Source organism: Panthera pardus, unplaced genomic scaffold (genome assembly GCF_024362965.1).
Source record: "Panthera pardus isolate Hobbes unplaced genomic scaffold, ASM2436296v1 HiC_scaffold_17, whole genome shotgun sequence".
In the NCBI taxonomy this organism is placed as follows: Eukaryota; Metazoa; Chordata; class Mammalia; order Carnivora; family Felidae; genus Panthera; species Panthera pardus.
The window spans coordinates 121,510,134-121,531,853 of record NW_026526732.1 but is presented as its reverse complement, the minus strand read 5'-3'; the positions used below and the strand labels follow the sequence as shown (position 1 = coordinate 121,531,853).

Genomic DNA, 21,720 nt, shown 5'->3' with positions numbered 1-21,720 from the left:
AGGACATGGTGCTCACAAAGTGTCAAAAGCCATTCCAATAGAGAGTAAGGCCACCCTGACCATTACCATCAGTGCCCAAGTGTTATGGGCTAGATCGTATCCCCCAAAATTCATGTTTTGTGTTGCTAAGCCCAGGACCTCAGAATGTGATCATATTTGGAGATAAGGTCTTTATATATATATCGTTTTATGTTTATTATTTTTGAGAGAGCATGAGCGGGGGAGGGGGCAGAGAGAGATAGGGAGACAGAGAAGCCAAAGCGGGCTCTGAGCTGTCAGCACAGAGCCCGATGTGGGGCTCGAACTCATGAACCGCGAGATCATGACCTGAGCCGAAGTCAGACGCTCAACCGACTGAGCCACCCAGGCGCCCCTGGAGAGAAGGTTCTTTTAAAAAAATTTTTTTTAACGTTTTATTTGAGACAGAGAGAGACAGAGCATGAACGGGGGAGGGGCAGAGAGAGAGGGAGACACAGAATCTGAAACAGGCTCCAGGCTCCGAGCCATCAGCCCAGAGCCCGACGTGGGGCTTGAACCCACGGACCGCGAGATCGTGACCCGAGCTGAAGTCGGACGCTTAACCGACTGAGCCACCCAGGCGCCCTGAGAAGGTTCTTTTAAAGAGGTAATTAAGGTAAAGGAAGTCACTGGGGCCCTAACCCACTATGACTGGTGTCCTTGTAAGAGAAAGAGATTAGGACACAGACACACACGGAGGGAAGACCCCGGGAGGGCACAGGGAGAACCTGGCCGTTTACAAGCCAAGAAGGGAGAAGCCTCAGGAGAAACCAGCCCTGCCGACACCTTGACCTTGGACTTCCAGCCTCCAGAGCCGTGAGCGCACAAACTCTGCCGTTTAAGCACCACCCCCAGTCTGCGGTCTCTCGGGAGGGCCGCCCACACAGACTGATAGACGCCAAGGTTGTCCGTTATTCTCAGCAGAGCTGATGCCCACCCAGCATGCACCAGTGTCGAAGCGGGGCCAGCGTCACATCCGGGTGGGGATATCGGCCCTAAAATATTTCAAGTGCTTTCAGCATCCGCCCCTCCACACACTCGTTGGTCTCGGATGGTGAGGGAATCAGCCTGGGCTGCAGAAATCAGCAAGAACATGTCTGCTTCCTGCCCGCCTCCCCCCGCCCCCCCCCCTTTCCTCTTGCCTTCCCTCCTGGGCTCGCACAGCTCGGTGCCACCAGCCCCCTCCTTCCTCTGAGGCATGTGCCTGGTGACAACGTGCTCTTCTGCAGGGGGGCTCCTCTGAGCAGAGCCAGTTGCTAGGCCCTCACCTGAGAAGCCCCACGGGGACGCTGTCTGAGGACTAGGCCAGGGTTGCCACGACAACAAGCACGCTCGCTCTTTGCTGGGCCCCCCGTTCGGTCTTTCCAGCGGTGGCAGCGGCATCCAGTGTGCACACAAGAAGCCCAGAGAGATGTCATCTGTGAAAGAAGTTGTGTCAGAGCACCAGGTGGGCCTACCCCCTTGGCTCTGTCATGGAGGTAGCCTTTCCCGACATGTTCCCTTGGAATGTCTGCACCCAACATTAAGTGCCACTTTGATGTGACATTCTCTTTTTTTTTTTATTTAGAATTTTTTTTAACGTTTATTTATTTTTGAGAGAGAGAGAGGAGAGAGAAAGAAAGAGAGAGAGAGGGCGGGGGGAGGGGCAGAGAGCGAGGGCGACCCAGAATCCGAAGCGGGCTCCAGGCTCCGAGCTGTCAGCACAGAGCCCGATGCAGGGCTTGAACCCACGGACCGCGAGATCGTGACCTGAGCCGAAGTCGGACGCTTACCCGACTGAGCCACCCAGGCGCCCCGTGACGTTCTCTTTTTTGTAAGGTTGCTGGCTGCACATCTCGGTGGAATATATTTGCCCATGGTGCCCTGGCCCCCTTCATGCCCTCTTGGGTAGCAGGAGGAAGGAATGCAAGGGACCTACGAGTCTTAAAAATGTGCCCGGGGACAGCCGCCAGAGGGTTAGGTCACCCACTCACCACGGGCTGTGCAGCCTGGCACTGGCCTCCATTTTTGCCCCTGCCACCGAGGTATACGTGACAGGCAGTAAGTATGCATTCCTCATCCAAAGACAATCCACAACAGAGGTCGGATCCAAGAATAACCAATAAAACCCTTTCTAATGGAAGGTAACCGCTGTGGCATCCGTCCGGAAGGGCAGGGGTACCCCCAGATGGCTATAATTTAGCTCCTTTCCTCTCCTCATCTAAGGTGAGCCAAGGGTGAGGCAAGCTGAAAAGAATGCCTGAGCATTCTTTGACCAAAATAGGAGGGGGAAGAAAAAAAAACCAAAACAAACTGAAGCACGTACTGTCCCTTCCCTCCACGGCCGCACCAGCTACCTCTCCCCGGCTCGTCGGGCAGCCCTCGCTCCTTCTCAAACAAGCATGTGGGCTAATCGACCAACAGCAGCAAAGCAGAAACAACCGGGCAGATCAGACCCCACAGCCCTGCCAAGCAAACCAGGTCCAATGTCAGAGCTCATTTGGTTCTGTCTTTTGAACAGATTCCTGAGAACAGCAGTCATCTCAGGAATTACACAGCACAAAACACCCAATATAGGGGTGCCTGGGGGGCTCAGTCGGTTAAGCGTCCGACTTCGGCCCAGGTCACGATCTCAACGTCTGTGAGTTTGGGCCCCACATCAGGCTCTCTGCTCTCAGCACAGAGCCTGCTTTGGATCTTCTGTCCCCGTATCTCTGTGCCCCTCCCCACTCATGTTCTCTCTCTCTCTCTCAAAAAATAAATAAACATTAAAAAAAATAACAAAATAAACCACTCAATATAAAGAGGCCAATATAAAATGCATAAGAACGCCATGTCCCTGACAACTCTCCCAAAAGTCTGGTTCTAAGAGTCTACAGATGATGTTCTCCTCTCCTTTACAGATAAGGGCTTTAATAACAGCCCAGTGCAAGCTTCCTCCATTTCCAGAAGTCTGCTACTTACCAGGCAGGCTACTCTGTCCCCTAGTCAGGCTAAAGGGCATTAAACCACTTCCAAGGTCCCAGTAATATGCCAAGTGCTGTGGGGAAACTGGAGAAAAATCAACCATGGGCCCTTTTCCTTAGCATCTTGCAATCTGGAGGGAAGAAAAGATGTGCATATTTGGAAATGACTCGAGATGGCAGTACGGTCCCGCTGCATGGAGTGCCAGATTGTGTGACGCAGATCTGTGAGTGCTAGAAGAATCCGGAGAGGCCCAGAGTCAGCCAGCCCCACTGCAGACCCAATCGACTGAACAAGACTGACTCAAGAGGCCAAGAGCTGAGCTGTTTGCCTTAAATAGAAAGCTCACGGTGATCACGGCTCACTCGGGCGGGGCACGCTGCCTAGCTTGGGGCTGAAGCAGGCAGGTCTGAGAGTCGCTCTATGTGGGTTCAGTTCCTGGCCCCCCGCGCCCCACTCGCTGGATGTGTAGCCCTGGGTCCCTCACATGACCTCTGGGTGCCTCCACAGCTCCATCTGTAAAATGGAGGCCAACAAAGAGTGCTGACATCATTGGGCTGCCATAGAAACGTTTCAGCACAGTGCGTAGTAATATGCTTCATAAATGTTAGCTGTTATTATCATGGGCCTGAACGTCTAAAGGGGTTAACAGCAGGCATCAGGATAGTCAGTCGAAGTCAAAAGACACATCATGTAAGTAGAACATAATTTTAAACAAGATTTTCTTGGGTGGGGGTCGGGGAGGCCCTAGATTCCCAGGAATATGGCGTCAGTCAAATATGGCGTCAGTCAGAAGAGGCTGGTACTCAAAGTAAAGGCTGTCGTAACCCCAGCTGATGCAGCGGCCAGAAACAGAACTGGCCTGCTTTTCCTGCTGCTGGTGATCAGCGGCCACAGCGCCCAAGCAGGGAGGAGAGGTCTGCGCTGAAGAGAAAGCGTGTCAGGGATGATGTCCCACAACACCCAGCGGCAGGGAAGGAGCAGGCTCTCTGCTGGAAGGACTCCCTCTTCCCCCTGCACTGCCTACCTTCAGATCCCTCCCCAGCACTGTTGGCCTCTTTGGTGAGCACGCTTAAAACATGCGTCAGCAGCTAGACCCGAACGACCAGCTCTTCTCAGGTCCTGGTTAAAGTTGGTCCCCTCCCCTCTTGAACAGACGGGTCTCCTCATGGGACAGTTCTAGAACACGCTGGACTACGAAACACACGGCCAGCCAGTTTGCCCTGCCCTTCCAACCCATCGAGCCCCTTCAACACTGACATTCCCTCCGAGAGGGGGGAGTCGTCCTTACGGAAACAGAAGCGGAATCTCTGAGTCACCCCACCTCTTCCACCCACCTAGCCTTGGCCACTCAAGCTCCGAGCACAAAACCTAGTTCTCAGGAGGTGGATGCCACTGGGCAGGCAGCTGCCAACCTCGATGCCTTCCCACCCCTCATTCTTTCCTTAGGGCGAGGCACCTGTCCGTGTCCTGGATCTGATGGGGGCTTGGCCTAACCTCCACACAGCATCAAGTAACAGCCCAGAGCCTGTGTGGTTCTGGATTCAATAGCCAGACAAGCTGACCCACTGGATGACTCACTTTCTCATCACAAGCATATCTGCTCCGAGCTGTGGAAGTGGCCACTTGACACGAAGAACACAAAGCACGCACTTGAGGGCTCGGCACATGCTGGCCATTCGCCTACCTGATCGTTAGCATCATTATCTGTGTGGTTATCATGACCAGCATCCAGCTCTCTATCCATTCATTCAACAGACACAGACCGTGTTTTTCTAGCACCAACCACGCGCCAGGCACTCGTAAAAGACAGACGGGGTCCTCAGCCCTCATGGAATTTAGGGTCTACAGGCAGGGGCTGGGGCTGTTGGCCCTGGTAGGCCCTTGATTTTTATCCGAAGGGGAGTCTCAGAACAGTTTTAATCAGGAAACGGAAGTTCATATAGATGCATCACGCTTCTCGGATTATCCACAGTCAACATTTTATATCTATCCTCTATTGAGCACTCACCATATGGCAGACTCTGCACTAAGAATTTTACCTGCGTTATCCAGCCATGGCTACCCGCAATGGGAGCTGGGGTGACGGCGGTGGGGACAAAGACAAGTGGTCAGATTCAAGAAGGACATGCTCGTAGAATGAAGGGGGCCCAGGGAAGAAACCAGCACAGACCCTGCCCCTGGCTTCTCAAACCTCCCCATTACCCTTGTCATCATCCCAGGTCACGATTGTCATCCACGCCAGGAACCAGATTAAATCAACTTGTCAACATCCTTATAAAGCACCTACCATACACACTGCGCTTTGAAAGACAACGAGTTCCCTAACAAGCCCGTGCTAGGTTTCTCCGTGCCCTAGAGTATTCCAGTAATCCATGCTTGGCAAAGTACTCCACCTTTACCTCCTTTCAAAAGCTGAGTTAGAAATAGGTTCCAAAAGAACCCGACAACTGCCGAACGGTCCCACTGATTTAAGTCAGCTCCAAGAGCAAAAGCGGAGAATTAGACCACAGACCACTAAGTACCAGTACTGTTTACTGACCCAGCAGTGCTGCTACGAGAGACGGGCATCACCTAGCACGGAGCGCTTTTTATTGGATCATGCAGCCTGTCACGCACAAAGACCCACAACAATGTCAGGCTCAAAGCAGCAACCAAGCCCTGAGCCCGGGGACAGCGTCTCGTAAACACGGCAGGGAAAGCGTTGCTACAATATGGGTTCTTTCAGCCACAGCATGAGTGACGCCATCACTTGCCACATCATCACTGAAACAATAACGCAGGCCTGCACTGGGACCTGCTGGGAAACCAGTAAGTCGAAAGAGCTGAATCCACCCCTCCGTGTAGAGCACACACTCGTGTAAGAACATTCCAGAAACATGTCAGTACATTCCAGAACATGTCAGTACATTCCAGAACATGTCAGTAAGAACATTCCAGAAAACATGGGCCGCTTTCATCAATGTAAGGATGAATTAACTGCACAGCAGTTGTCAGGCACATTGAGAAGATGGAAACAAGGTAAGAGGGAAAAGGGGCTTTCTAAAGATGAAGGCCTTGGGGCTCCCATCCTCTTCTGCCTGGAAGAACCTGGGTAGCTCGTAGGCAAGAAGAAAGGTATTCAGCCCCAGACCTGGCTGAGGCCTGTCGTTTTTGGAAGCCAGCCACGCAAAAATCCAAGCAAGACACACAGCCTGGGTGACGCGTGGCTGATGAGACAAGGTCCTTTTGCTACATATGAAGCTGTTGGGGACGATTCTCCCGGCAGGGAAGAAGTTTTATTTTCTTATCCCACCCTTCAAGCCATGAAGCTTCTGATATCTTGAAAATAATGAATATGGATGTCCTAAAGGGGGGCACAGAGAAGCCTGCCCTGAATTCAGACCTGGGCCACCACTTGTAGGAATCTCTCTCCTGGAAGCCCAGAAGAGTGGCTTGATCGGTCACCTCTGCTGTATTTCTTCTTATATTCTTACTTAGAGGTGTAAGATGTTAAAGCAGAAAGGCATCTTGGAAGTCAAGCTCAGACTCCAGTTAAAGCTTAAGAAGTAGTCCCACCATCTGACACGGGCTGAATGAAAACCAAGTTCTTCTGAGCACTGGTCAAGCAAGGGCCTTCCTGTTATCCTGGGAAATGTTTCTCAGTCCCTTTTGCTGATATCATCGATAATACAAAGCCCCAGAAGGAAGTCAAACAGGCAGAGAAGCCAACAGACGTTTAAAATGCATCCTTAGCAACAGCAGTCAAATTATGGGAAAAGCCCAAACGTCCATCGACTGACGAATGGACAAAGAAGATGTGGAATATTACTCGGCGATGAAAAAGAACGAAATCTTGCCATTTGCAGCAACGTGGATGGAACTAGAGGGTATTATGCTAAGCCAAAGAAGGCAGTCAGAGAAAGACAAATACCGTATGATTTCACTCATATGTGGAATTCAAGAAACACAACAGAGGAACATCGGGGAAGGGGAGCAAAAATAAGATAAAAACAGAGGGAGTCAAACCCTAAGAGACTGTTAAAAACAGAACAAACTGAGGGCTGCTGGCGGGGTGTTGGTGGGGGGATGGGCTGAATGGGTGATGGGCACTAAGGAGGGCACTTGTTGGGATGAGCACCGGGTATCATACAGAAGTGATGAATCACTGAGCTCTACTCCTGAAATCATCACACTGTATGTTAACTAACTTGGATCTACATTGTCAAGAGTCGAAACAAAACAAAAAACAAAACAAAAACAAAATGCCTCCTAACGAAGTGTCTGTTCCGTGTTTCCTGGTCAGCCCGTGTCGTTGGGGAGCTGCAGCAGGTGGTTCCTGATTTTGTTTTTTTTCCCCTTAATTTCCCATCCAGCAGAAAAGGCTTGGCATGGGGGGAAAGGGAGCAGATGGCTTTTGCTCGAGGCCAGGCTGCCATGTTGGACCTCTCCTGCACTTCCTGTTGAAGAAAGAACGCAGAGAGAAAGACTCGTGCCAGTTGAAGGGGTGAGTGTCTTTCCAAAGGAGATGGCTGTGATTGGCACCTGGAGATCAAGATTCCAAAAAAGGAAACAGGCTATTTTAAAAGCTCTTACTTTGCCCTGTGGGAGGGAAGGATGCCAGAGAGCTGCCCGGGACTCTACTGGCCAGAGCTCTACTCCCAAGGGACAGAGTGATGGCAAACGACACCTGGCCTCCCTACAGCGTAGGATACCAAATGGGCCACTCCTGGATCTCCACGTTTTAAAACGGGACCTCGGGGGCGCCTGGGTGGCTCAGTCGGTTGAGCGTCTGACCGTTGATTTTGGTTTGGGTCATGCTCTCACGGTTCATGAGATTGAACCGTTTGGGGCTCCGCGTTGTCAGTGCAGAGCCTGCTTGGGATTCTCCCTCTCCCTCTCTCTCTGTCCCTCCCCCAGTTCTCTCTCTCTCTCTCTCTCAAAATTGATAAACAAACATAAAAGGAAAAACAAAAGTGAGACATCAGATCACACTGCCTCCTGCCAGCCACCCTCCGATGGCTTGGTGGCACCCTGAACAGAGAAGCCCCGAATCCTTACCATGGCTTACTGAGCAGTCCTTGATCTGCCCCTCCTCCCACACAACCCCACACCACGGCCCCTCGGCCCCTCGGCGCCTCGGCCCTCTCCCCGTCACTCGTTCCCTCCCAGCCCACCGGCCTCCTCTTTGTCGGGAACACGCCAACACATTCCCGTTTTGTGCTTGCTGTGGTTTCCACCTCCAACATGCACCCTGGGAATGTCCCCAGACATTCACACATCTCGCTCCCTCGCTTCCTTCCATTCTCTGCTCAGCTGGCACATCTTCAGAGAGCCCTTCTCTCGTGACCCCAGGAGGCCAGCATCCCCCCCGCCCCCATCACTCTTGGTCCTCCCCCTGGTCTGCTTTCTGCAGGGCCATCATCATCCCCTTAGGGGACACCATCCCCCACGGGAAGATGTGTAACCTCCGTGCGGCCAGCGCTTGGTCTGTTTGCTACCCTGTCCCCAGTGACAACGGCTGGGACACAGAAGGCATCCAAAACATACCTGCTGGCTTGTGCGGAACTGAGCCCATGCCCTTCAACCTGGTCTGGAGGAAGAAAACTTGATTTTCACGGGAAAACCCAAGGCCGGCGGGGCCCCCCTGACTTCTCTGTATACACAGGCTTGTTTCCAAATATAGATTCTCCCGTTTGTCCGCCGTTTTTAAAAGGCGACACCCCACCCAAGCCTTCGGACATGCCACACGGAGCCAGGCAGAGAGAGCCGGTGGGGAGGGCTCAGCAGTGGAATCCCCAGGGAGCGGCTCTCCTCCCGCTCAGAGCCCACGCGTGGCCCTGACCCTCAGGAGAAGACCCCCTCCCATCTCCTTCCGAGAGACAGCTAAACTCGAGAGTGCAATGCTAAGGAGGTTAACAGTGGAAGAGAAGCAGGAGCAAAGATAAAAGCTGTCATACACCAGGATGGCCTCCAGAACCCTCCTGAAAACGTCCCGACTCCGTGGGAATGAAGGCAGAGTTTTTCCTTTCCAACTTCGCATCGGATGGACACCCAGGAGAAGACCCGACGTCCTTTCTTCTAAGTCTCTAGAATAAACTAGGTAGTCCTTTTAGCTCTCTGCACTTCTGGTTAGGCAGCTGGCTGATGCCTCTACTCTGACAAAGGACTGATTTTTCAGAGTCTTTAGGAAGAAGTAGGCACAGGCACGTTCCTCCTTTGTGTGGGAGTAGAACCTGGCTCTAAAGCAAACCTGCACGAAGCATGTTCCAAGCGTGTTTTTTTAAAATTCCATGCCCAGTAACTGTGCACTGAGAAGTCCACTCCACAAGGGATATCATAAATCAGGCAAAAAGTTATATGCTAAGATAGTCATCTAAGCACATTTATACTAGAAAAAAGAGCTGGCAACAACCTAAACATCTGAACATAAGAATTATTTTGTGTGTAAAATTCTTTAAAAAAAAATTTTTTTTTGAACATTTATTTATTTTGGGGAGACAGAGACAGAGGACGTGTGTGGGGGGAGGGGCCGAGAGAGGGAGACACAGAATCCGAAGCAGGCTCCAGGCTCTGAGCTGTCAGCACAGAGCCCCACGCAGGGCTCGAACTCACAAACCGTGACATCGTGACCTGAGCCGAAGTTGGCTCAGATGCTCAACCGACTGAGCCACCCGGGCGCCCCTTGCGTGTAAAATTCTTAGCCCAGTGCCTGGGACACAGTGAGTATTCAATAAGGGGTAGATATTAAATCTGTGTTGTGAATAATTACAGAAAATGTGGTATACGAGATGATGAATAATTTCTTAAGCTTCCCCTCCCCCCTCCATTGGTGTGGCCACATGCATATCAAAATCTGAGCGAAAGAAATACTTGAAGAATTACCTTGCAGTGGGAGACTGGATATCTGCCGGTATTGTCAGAAAAAGCCCCATCAAATCTTTTTCCACCAGCCCGAGCCCCCTGCATTTGACCAGTGCACAAGAGGCACATGCCACCCCCGACACCTGTTTTCTCTCCCCTGACTGCGGCTTTATTCATCTTTACTGAGGCGGCGGAGAAAAACCTCATTCTGTAATCCAGTCAGCATCACTTAGCGTCTCTCACTTTTTGGGACTTGGCTAGGATGAACGTCACGGGGGCTGGACGCCCCTCCTGTCTAAGGCGGGTCCCTGGAAGAGTGCAGAAGGGTTTGCTGGGCAAGCCGAGCCTCCCTCTAGGGCTGTCAATCAAACAGACCCAGCAACTGGGAAGCAGCCAGGGGCGAAATCCGAACTTCCTAGCTGCAGCTCTTTTGAGGAGAAATGCATCCAAGGGATCGCAGGGAACGGTTGGGGCCCCTCCCCTTTTTCACTTCTGTACGTACATCCAGGTGCAAACACATTTGCACACGCAGACTTACTCACACAGACACACACGTGAAGACACGACGCACAAATAACGCATGCACACGCAAATGCACAATACACGGGATCGCCCTCCCTTTTCCGCTAATGATGCCCTTCTCCCTGCAATCCAACCCTTGCGTTCTAGTGACAACAAAAAGAGCCAGAAGATTCAGGGTGTGTGACGCCATGAAAACCCCAAGTGCTACCGTAGCTGTGGTATTCCGGTACGGCCGGAAGGGACCGGAGAGACAGGCCACCCTGCAGAGAAGGGCACTGGGGTTCCTCAAGGGATGCTGGGTGTCCCCAAGATGCTACAGCACAGACTCTCTATTCCTTCCCCAGTAAATCCCTCCCTCCACCCCCCCCCCCCCGCCACTAACCACGAGTTAGTCTCACTAACACCTCCCCAGGACAGGTGCAGACGCTCCCAAAGAGCAGAGCGGAGATGCTTAGCACATGTCCACACTTGGACCCTTGGCACGTGAGTCACTGTTTCAGGCAGGTGAAAAGAGAGAAAGAAAAAGGAAACCCACGTTCCTTTCGATTGAGATAATTTCTATTTTAGAGCGCCAGCCAGCAGAGTAGACTGTGAATACGAATGGCTAGCGATTTCACCCCAGGAAGTATTTTCAATCCACCTTGCTTTTCTTTTCTTTACTTTTCTTTTCTTTTCTAAGTTGTATTTATTTAAGTAATCTCTGCACCCCACATGGGGCTTGAACGCACAACCCTGAGATCAAGCATCGCGTGCCCTGACTGAGCCGGCCAGGCGCACCCCTACCCCCCACCACCTTGCCTTAATTGGTGGTTTCTTCAACATCCGATGCTGCTTGAAATGCGGATTCTTCCAGGAGGGAAAGCACGTGTGGGAATGAACGTGGCACCCACAAAATGCTGTACCCCTTACAGCTGGTTCACTCAAAACTTTCTTGCCACCCAAGTAGGTGACAGTCTGCTTCACTTCCAAAAGCAAACGGGCAGAAACCCCAGACAGCATTACGTTTGAGGACACATCCAAAGTGCCCAGCGAAATGCCTGGCAGGCAAAAAGCAACATAAGCACCAGAACCCCTCGCTCCAGCATTCGAGTGAGACAGACTCCTAATGACAGCTGAAATTCATACGCAGTGATGCTGACAAGGACACTCCTGAGAAAACAGGACCGGTCCACTTACTGAGCACCTGCTGTGTGCAAAGCACTGGGCTAGCTGCCCTCCAGAAGGGTCACGTGTCGCCCTGAGAGTACAGCTAAGCCCACTCTCCCATACAGGGGAGGATGCTGAGGGCGCTCAGGCTGCGAGGCCAAGGTCATTCCGTGAGTAGCTCAGTACACGACACCCTACCTCCCTAGCTCAGCTTCTTTACGTGCAAAGAAAACTCCTGACCTGCAGATGTGATACTTCTGCTCCCTGGGATGCCGACTGAATACGCTGCTCTCATTTTGCAGGCACCAGGGAGCGGGCAGCCGCAAGGGCCTGGGGGCAAGCAGAGGGAACGACACCCCTGGGGACCGAGAAGCACAGGTCAGGGTGGATGGGTGAGGCAGGGACTCCCTCCAGCAAGGGACGACCCGGTACCCTGCAAGCAGGATGGGACTGGGAGCCAAGCAGCAGAGGACAGAGAGCCCGTTGCCAAATGACACAGGCTCTTTGCAGGGCTCTCCTGCTTTGGGAATGAATGGCTGGGAGAGTCCACTGGGGAGAGAACACAGCCCTGGTGCCAGAAGCTTGGGGTTCGAGTCTTGGCTCCTCTCATTTCCTGTGTCTTGGGGCAGGTCATTTAATGTCTCTGGGCCTCAGTTTTCTCCTCCAGGAAGCAGGAATAGGACGGCATTTCTTCTGTGGTTGTTGTGATGAGCAAGACTACGGAAAAGCATTTTCAGAAAACACAGGAAGCTGGAAACGGCCCCGGTGTGGTTCTGTGGGAACCCGCAGAATGAACCAGAGGTAGCAGAGGCCCCCAGCATGCTGAGTTTTTCCAGTCTGACTCAGTCGTCTGAAAATTACATTCTCAAGGTCATGCAGAGTCTGCCCAGAACCCAGGACCACGTGTCTTCGCACACAAATCAAGCCCCTGCAAGCGAGAATGTGTGTGCAGGACGGCTGGCCTTTCGGAAAAATCCAGAAACTGTGCAAGAATCCAAATAGACAAAAGGAGAGACTCGAGGGAGGTAGCAGAGGCGAGCAAACTGTAAAGAGTTCAAAACATGATTTTTTTTTTGCAAGGACCGCTTACAGAAAACTTCCCTGATGCTTTTGGGACACTCGGTTCACTGAAGTCTGACGCACCCACGTTTCACAAATGCCCGACTACAGTTGGTAAGGAAGGAAAGTCTGTGCCAGCATCTGCTATGCCGGGAGCTCCCTTGGTCTGTGCACATCTGAGAGGCCTGGGGGCGGGGGGTGGGCCTGCTGGGCACCTCTCCATCGTTAGTGTGCCCCAGGACACCAGACTGAGCCTCCTGACCCTGAGGCCACCAAGCACGGGATGGGACTACCAAATTTTGAGGCCAATCTTGCCAAGAGAGAAAACTGACCAGTCCCTGATGGCAGGCTGCTGACTGCTCCCTCTTCAAGCAGCTCGGAGCTGGGCAGAGCACAGAGTCCCGACGGCACCCCCAGCGACAGCAACACAGTCAACATTCAAAGACACGCAGGCCTGGGATGTCCGAGCATCTCGGGGCTGGGAAAGTCCAGGTGGGAACCAGTGACTTTTGCCTCCCAAACACCTCTGAATTCCACATTCCCTTTCCTTTGTGGCGTTAGAAAATAAAAGGGGGGTGGGGAGGACGCCGGGGAGGCTCAGTCAGTTGAGCCTGCGACTCTTGGTTTAGGCTCAGGCCATGATCTCACGGTTCGTGAGTTCGAGCTCCGTGTGGGGCTCTGAGCTGATGTGTGGAGCCTGCCTGGGACTCTCTCTCTCTCTCTCTCTCTCTCTCTCTCTCTCTCTCTCTCTGCCCCTCCCCTGCTCGCATGGGTGCTCTCTCTCTCTCAAAATAAATAAACTTAAAATGAAGAAAACAAAAGGAAAACCAGCCCACGTGCAGTGTGTGGAGAAGGCTGGGTCCCAACCACATGAACTTCCCTTGCACTGGTCCCAGTGCCTCTTCTGCTTAAACTTGAGCCTGGCTGGGTCCAGGGTGCCATCAGTCACTGAGCCCCATGAAAACGGGGCGCTGGAGAGGAAGTGAGGAGGGCGTGCACGTGGAGGCTGGGGGAAGTGCCACCCAAAGCCCCGCGGCAGCCTGTGAGGACACACACTTGACGTTTCCATTTTCCGGTCCCCTTCTCAGCTCGGGCACCCAGGGTGACTGCGTCGGCTGCTCATTTCCACAGCCTTATGCACCCAGCACGTGAAAGACGGCCTCAAGTTTAAGGAAAAAAAAGGTTCAAGGGTTCACATGGTGAGGCTGAGGTGTCTCAGCAACGTCTCCAACAGAAGCACAGGGAACTTTCCCCGAGGGAGTCCGCCAGCCCGTGCCCCACTGGGGCAGGGGGAGGGATCACCTACGCCCCCGCACCGCCCTTCCATGCTTCCGGCCTGTGACCTTCCGTCAGGGGCAGAGAACTTTCTGATCATTCAGCCACTCTGATCAACTTCCTGCCTTGCCTTCTGGTCTGCTTAAAAAGTACCGTGTTGGGGCACCTGCGTGGCTCAGTGAGTCTGACTTTGGCTCAGGTCATGATCACATGGTTTGTGAGTTCGAGCCCCGCGTCGGGTTCTGTGCTGACAGCTCAGAGCCTGGAGCCTGCTTCGGATTCTGTGTCTCCCCCTCTCTCTGTTCCTCCCCTGCTCCTGCTCTGTCTCTCTCTCCTTCAAAAATAAATAAATGTTAAAAAAAAAAAAAAAAAAGAACAGAACAGAAAATAGAGTGTAATGCATGGAATAAAGGAAGTATTACCCTGCAAAACTTGTTTTATATGTTCGTATATTTATATATTTTATAACATATGTAATATGAATATCGTATATATTATGTGTTATTTATACGTATGTAACATATGTTATTGCACAAATATGCTGGTATGGAAATATTGGTTTGGCAAACTGGATTTTTCGAATGTGATCACGTTACTTCTGGTCTCACATATTCTAGAACCTTGCCACTTCCGGATGAAGAATTAGAATCTATGGCTCTCCTCTTGAATTTCGGTGGGTCTTTGTAACTGGCACAATGGGAAGAAAGAAAAAAACAAAAAGCAGAAGTGACACAATGTGACTTTGAAGGGTCAGTAATAATAAAAGGTGATGCAGCTTCCAGAAGACTCCCGCTTTCTCTCAGGATGCTCTCTTACAGAATCCAGCCATCATGCTACGAGGAAGGCCAAGCCCCGTGCACGTAGCTTCTGCCAACCGTCCAGGCTGAGGTCCCAGAGAAGAGCCAGTGTCAACAACCAGACAAACGAGTGAGTGAGCCTTCGAGTGATTCTAGCCTCTTGCCCTCTTTAGAGCTACCCAGATGATGGAGTGTGGAGCAGAGAGGAGCTGTCCCTACTAACCCTGCCCAAATTACAGACCTAAGACCTAAATATATGGCTGGTATTGTTCCAAGCCACTAAGATTTGGGATAGCTCATTACGCAGCAACAGAGAAGCAGAATCAGTCAGTGGGTTGCAATATAAAACGTACGTTATCTCTCACTATGGATCATGTTAAAAAAAGTTTGGGAAACATTAGGGGCGCCTGGGTGGCTCAGTCAGTTAAGTGTCCGACTTCAGCTCAGGTCATGATCTTGCGGTTCATGAGTTCGAGCCCCACATCGGGCTCTGTACTGACAGCTCAGAGCCTGGAGCTTGCTTCAGATTCTGTGTCTCCCTCTCTCTCTGCTCTCTCTCTCAAAAATAAATAAACATTAAAAAATTAGGAGGGGGAAGTGGGGGATGGGCATTGAGGAGGGCACCTGTTGGGATGAGCACTGGGTGTTGTATGGAAACCAATTTGACAATAAATTTCATATTAAAAAATAATTTAAAAAAATTAAAATGCGGGGCGCCTGGGTGGCTCAGTCACCTGGGGCGACTTCGGCTCAGGTCATGATCTCACGGTCTGTGAGTTCAAGCCCCGCGTCGGGCTCTGTGCTGACAGCTCGGAGCCTGGAGCCTGTTTCGGATTCTGTGTCTCCCTCTCTCTGACCCTCCCCCGTTCATGCTCTGTCTCTCTCTGTCTCAAAAACAAATAAACGAACGTTAAAAAAAAAAAATTAAAAAAAAATAATAATTAAAAAAAATAAAAACGGGAAAAAATTTTTAAAAAAAGTTTGGGAAACATTGAACTAGACCATCGGTACGAGGGAAACTTACATGTACTCACACAGTTTTCTAGTCATTTATTCACTTATTTACTCTATAAATGTTTACTGCGCCTAGTATTATGCTGGGCATATTAATATACTATTTGTCCCATTTTCCCAGCATCCCTGAAGGAGCCGACCTCAAAACCCAAAGCTTGGCAGAAACCATTGATGTTTGCAGCCTGTGCTCCCAATGGCACATTTCACAGAAAAAGCCACTGTCTCCACTCTCGACATTCACAAACATCGATACGAAGGTCATGTCTCCGCGCTGACATCCTCGCTCTCCTCTGTTGGGGGCCTTCTCCCTCATCACTGACTCAGTCCCAGCCTGTCCCTCTGCACACCAGGTAGCTTCAGAACCCACCCTGAGCAGCCCGATGTCAACACAAGAAGCTACAGGTGCAAAGGTACAGATCAGTCAAGGAACAAAAGACAGCCACGGCCCCAACCGGCGACCAGATTTCGTCTTGGCCAGATGACTTTCCAGAGCGATAAGACTCTTAGGAAGCCAAGAGAAGGGGGAGCTCCTATTTCTAGGTCTACTCGGATACTTCTCTCAAAGTGAAACTTGAGGGAAGTTTCCCCATCTGGTCCCTTCACCTCTGTCTCGGCCCGCTCAGGCTGCCGTAGGGCTTCAGGCTGTGGGGCTTCAACAGCAGACATTTCTGCTCACAGTTCCGGAGGCTGGGAGTCTGAGATCAGCATGATCGGTTCCCGGCGGGAGCCTCTTCCTGGTGTGGAGACGGCCACCTTCTCCTATACCCTCAAATGGGGGAGAGAGATCATCCCTCTGGTGACTCTTCTTAGAAGGGCACTAATCCCATCATGGCGGCCCCACCATCCTCATGACCTCATCGAAACCTACTTATTTCCCCGAGGCCCCGCCTCCAAAGACCATCACAATGGGGGTTAGGGCTTCCAGGGAAGAATCTGGGAGTGGGGGGGATACAACACTCAGTCCACGGCACCTTCCTCTCCTCGGGACACATGGTTCCTCTTGCAGCTCCACACCTGCCAACGGCCTGTGCACGATCACAGCAGCCGCTGGGGCTGTTCTGGGAGCGGGCAGCACAGAGGACTGTGCAGCCTCTATCTCCTGCCTATCTTCCCGTCTCAAGCCCTGACAAGGGGACCGCTGAAGCTGGGTCCTGAGAGAAGACAGAAGACATCAATGAACAAAGCAGCAGAGGGCCCCCGACCCACTTCCTCTGAGGATCCCTGGTCATAAAACACTTCCTGTCAACGGTCACCGGTCATGTGTGCAAGTTAATTAGAAATATGACCATTTACTCACCTAGCCCTGGTCTGTTCATCAGCATGTGACTAGGCCACGGTCTGCTTACAACAGGGTTTCTCAACAGCTGCACGAGGGACATTTTGCACGGGCTCATTCTTTGTTGGTTGGGGGGGGGGGGTGACCGTCCTGCCCTGTGGGATATTCACAGCGGCATCCCTGGTTTCTACTCGCTAGATGCTGATAGAACCTCCTTAGCTGGGACAACCAAATTTACCTGCAGACATGGCCAGATGTTCCCTGGGGGGCAAAGTCTCCCCCCCTGGGAACCGGGTTGACCTGCAGGAGGGAGTCCAGTGGTGGGGAGAAGGCCACGGGGGTCCTCCAGATGGTGTCCACTCTTTCTCTCCCCCTCCACCCACCTCGCCTCACATTCTATCTCCTCGGTGAGTTTCCCCTGCCTTCACCCAGCTGCCTGTGGCTTCCTCCCTCTCTGCCACGAGGATCAGCAGAGAACAGATCCCTCCTATCAAGGCTTGATGGGAGGCTCAGTCCATACAGCATCACCCTGATCCAGTTCCTAAAGGTGTTGTCTGCAGACCATGTGTTCAAAAAACATTTTCAGCGGGGCGCCCGGGTGGCTTGGCCGGTTAGGCGGCCGCCTTCGGCTCAGGTCATGATCTCATGGTTCGCGAGTTCGAGCCCCATGTCAGGCTCCGCACTGACAGCTCAGAGCCTGGAGCCTGCTTCAGATTCTGTGTTTCCATCTCTCTCTGCCCCTCCCCTGCTCACACTCTCTCTCTTTCTCAAAAATAAAAATAATAATAATAAAAAATATTGAAAAAAAAGAAAAAAAGAAAAGAAACATTTGCGGAGCCTCCTTGAACGGCCTCGCCAAGTTCTTAAATACCAAGAGAAAGTAAGCAGAGACCTGCGAAGCACCATGTCCTGGGAGAGCCTCAAAGTCACAGACAGACGGCTTCACAGCATGGCAAACCCAGGAGTCCAGCGCCCGACTAGGGGCTCAGGCTTGAAGGACACGAGGAAGGAGTCGACGTCCCCCAGAGAAGCCATGTCAGGGCCACAGCTCCAAAGTCCAGTAAGAAGCAGCCAAGCAGGTGGAGCAGGGAAGGCCTTCCTTGAACAGGGGGTCAGAGGAGGCACAGTGGGTTCTTGGGAGAACGGGATGGGGGTCAATGTGCTGCAGAAACACCAGGGGGAAAAAAAAAAAACCAAACAGCAAGACAAAATGTGGCTGGAAAGCCAGAGACCTAGAGAATTTGCCACACGCTCAGCCAATGTCTGATGCACTTCAACTGACAGGCTACCTGTGGCAGCAAAGGTCACTCCGCAAACTCACACAGTCCTGAGAGGCATGGGTTCCCCAACCCAACACCGCCAGGGCAACCTCAGAGCTGCTCCTTTCTAGAATTTTCTCTCGTGGGTATCTTCGGGCACAGGCTGTATGCTGTACTTGTTACCCTCTCTTACCAGACCCTTCTTGTAAGAAGCTGGGAGTCTGTCAACCTCTAGCTACTTACCTGGGAAGGGGGTGCCAATAAAAAAAAAAAATCAAGCAACTAAACTCAAGCACAGAGGAACAGAGAACTCTAGAGGAAAGTATCTTTGATTTGTAAGAAATGATGGTTGTCGGGGCACCTGGGCAGCTCAGTTGGTTGAGTATCCGACTCTTGATTTCAGCTCAGGCCATGATCTCACGGTTCATGAGTTCGAGCCCCGCGTTGGGCTCTGTGCTGGCAGCACAGAGCCTGCTTGGGATGTTCTTTCTCTCTCTCTGCCCCTCCCCTGGCCACACACTCTCTCTCAAAAAGGAAGAAACATTAAAAAAAAAAATGATGGCTGTGGATTTCCTACATCCTTTGCTTGCATATCGTGAGAAAGTTATCGCGTGAAGCCTTGGCACATGCTGTTCCCTCCACCTGGAATGCTGCTTGCTCCCCATTCTCCACCTTCCTCCCCATCCTCTCCTTGCCAACAAGACTTGCTTTGCTAATGGCCTTCCCCAGACCCCTAGTGTATGCTCTTGTTTCTTGTCATGTCTCATACTATAACTGTAATTAAATAACCGACTGTGTGCTGTCCTCCACTAGACCAATAATCTCCAAGAGAGCAAAGCCTGCGACTGTCTTGGGTACCACATCTCCGGATGGGTCTGCCCAGGTGCCTCCAACACACCAAGCAGTTGTGAGACTGCTGAGCTATCTCTGTACTGGCTGGTACCCGCCACAGGCCTTGCCTAGGACTCAGACTCGGTCCAAACTCAACAACGGGTGTTCACAACAGGGGTTCATTGTCCTTCCTGTGGACAAAGGGCAGGCCCTCAGAAATGGGCTAGCCTGGGATTCTCAACTCTTGCCTTTTATCCATGGCTAACAGGCTGAGAAAAATTTAGTGTCTTCCCCGACTAGTTTTCTTCTAAAAACCCAGTATTATAAATATAGTAGTTGGGCAGTGGAGACTATGACAGAGAGGATGTCAGCTTGTGTTCATGTTTCCCTGTGTGATTAGAATGCTAATATCAGGGGCGCCTGGGTGGCTCGGTCGGTTAAGTGTCCAACTCTTGATTTCGGCTCAGGCCATGATCTCACGGTTCGTGAGATCGAGCCCCACTTCGGGCTCCAGGCTGAACATGGAGTCTGCTTGTGATTTTCTCCCCCTCTCTCTGCCCCTCCCTTGCCTGATCATGCAAGCCTCTCCATGGGGTGGAGAGAGAGGGAGATTAACAGTTCGTGGTTTATTCTTTGGAACGTTTGAAATTTGAATCACACGCATGTATTTCCTGTACAAAAAAAAAAAAAAATACACACACACACACACAAATGAAACAAGTGTTGAAAAATTAAATTTTGGAAGTAAACAAAAATTATTTTTAATGTTTATTTATTTTTGAGAGAGAGAGAGACAGACAGACAGAGACAGAGACAGAGTATGAGTGGGGAAGGGGCAGAGAGAGAAGGAGACAGAATCCGAAGGAGGCTCCAGGCTCTGAGCTGTCAGCACAGAGCCCGACGCGGGGCTCGAACTCACGGAACGTGAGATCGTGACCTGAGCCGAAGTGGGACGCTTAACCGACTGAGCCACCCAGGCGCCCCAAACAAAATTTAATTTTAAAATGAAAACAAAATAGGGACGTTAAAAAAAAAAAAACAAAACAAATCTGACACTACAGGATATAAAATGAAAATAAGTTTTCCCTCACCGATCCCTGTCTCTTCCCCAAACGATTATGAACAGTTGCTTGTATAGCCTCCTAGAATATTTATCTTTTTAAAATAATTAACCTAAATGGGAGCATGCTATACATGCTATTTCACACCTTCACTTTTCACCTAAAATCTCGGAGATCTTTCCATATCCGTGGATATGTACCTGAATTCTGTATATTATACTTGCTGTATATTACTACTTGCTGTATATTATATGGTATTAATATAGCACAATTCACACAACCCATTCCCCTACACATATACACTTAGGATGTTTCCAGTTATTCAACATTATAACTCAGGCTGTAATAAACAGTTGTGCCAAAATAGGTAAACGAATCCCCAGACGTGAAGGGAATTGCAGGGGTGAAGGGTAGGTGTGATTTGAACGTTGCTATTGCTGCATTGTTGGGCATGTACTCACTCACTGCACGGCTTTATTTTCTCCATCTATAAATCAGGAAAATATTGACGGGCTATCAGGTTTCTCCCATAAAAGGCTTGGCTAGCCTGAGAAATACAAAGCAGGGTCATTTAAGGTGACATTCACTCAAAGGCACTGTGTTCATGCAAAAGCTCAACACAGAACTGTGTCTGGGGCCAGACGCTGGGCTTGGCTGGAGGTCCAACAGCATGAGCCTCAGTGGCCCTGGATGTCTTGTGGCCAAGTAACAGGTCTGCCTTGCCAGGAGGGCTTTTTGCTTTCCTCCTAAAATCACGTTCAAAGCCAAAAAGGTGCTCTCATGAGTAAGGTATGAGAGAAAGGGGGAGCCCGACCCAAAGGCAATGGGTCTCAGTGAAGGCAGCGTTAAAGAGTTCCAGCTTCAGAGCCAGGGGTTTAGGAAAAAAAAAAAACCCAAGAAAATGCAAGAAAGTTGGATTTCTGCTACTTCTCCCTTGACCTTAACCCACTTTTGAGTTCCCACAATGAGACACCAAGCCCCACTGAAGGTTTAGCTTTGAAAACGTCCTTCCTAGGGGTGCCTGGGTGGCTCGGTTAAACGTCCGACTTCGGCTCAGGTCACGATCTCGCAGTTCAAGAATTCGAGCCCCGCGTCGGGCTCTGTGCTGACAGCTCGGAGCCTGGAGCCTGCTTCGGATTCTGCGTGTCCCTTTCTCTCTCTCTCTGCCCCTCCTCGGTTCACACTCTGTCTCTCTCTCTCGAAAACAAATAAACGTTAAAAGTAAGATGCCCTTTTAGTCCTGATCTCTCTCAGTCGGCTCGCTGAACACAACAGACTCCCCAGCTATCACATAACAGGTGGATGTACGGCGGGGAATACCCCACAGGCTAAAATACTGATCACGACCTTTGGCAGTCCCTGCTTGCGTCTGGTGACAAGCCGCTGCACCCTGGACAGGATCAATTGCTGGTGCACTTGAATCTGGGGAAGAAAAGACACTCCCCCTCCCCTTCATTCAACAAAAATCCATTACGTCTGTGCTGGGCTGGGCTCCAGGGTTATTTATCGATGTTTAAGATGCATGAGAGGAAGAGGAGGAAGAAAACATATACATGTGGAGACAGAGAGACCCCCAAGCCACGCAAACCACGTGCTGAGCCTTCTGTGGATGCTGTTCCCTGCAGCATCTCATCTGTTTAGCTTAATAGCGAAGATCCTTAAATGCCGAGTGACAA

General features: G+C 51.1%; 1 protein-coding gene across 8 annotated transcripts in view; it reads right to left on the bottom strand.

Moving 5' to 3' along the window:
- GFOD1 (glucose-fructose oxidoreductase domain containing 1) overlaps nucleotides 1-21,720 on the bottom strand; it is a 113,850-nt gene that overhangs the window by 42,340 nt on the left and 49,790 nt on the right. The window contains exons 1-2 of one of the 8 annotated variants that reach the window (XM_053904895.1): nucleotides 9,826-9,982; nucleotides 1,287-1,436 (exon numbers count right to left, since the gene is read on the bottom strand). The exons of 3 other annotated variants lie outside the window; for them this stretch is intronic. In XM_053904895.1, the coding sequence (XP_053760870.1) occupies nucleotides 1,287-1,401 (115 nt within the window). In that variant the 5' untranslated portion in view covers nucleotides 1,402-1,436; nucleotides 9,826-9,982. Of the gene's footprint in view, nucleotides 1-1,286; nucleotides 1,437-8,490; nucleotides 9,400-9,825; nucleotides 9,983-21,720 lie in introns of those variants that run through there. 4 more of the 8 variants (XM_019420097.2, XM_019420095.2, XM_019420099.2 and 1 more) reach the window with 4 other exon arrangements.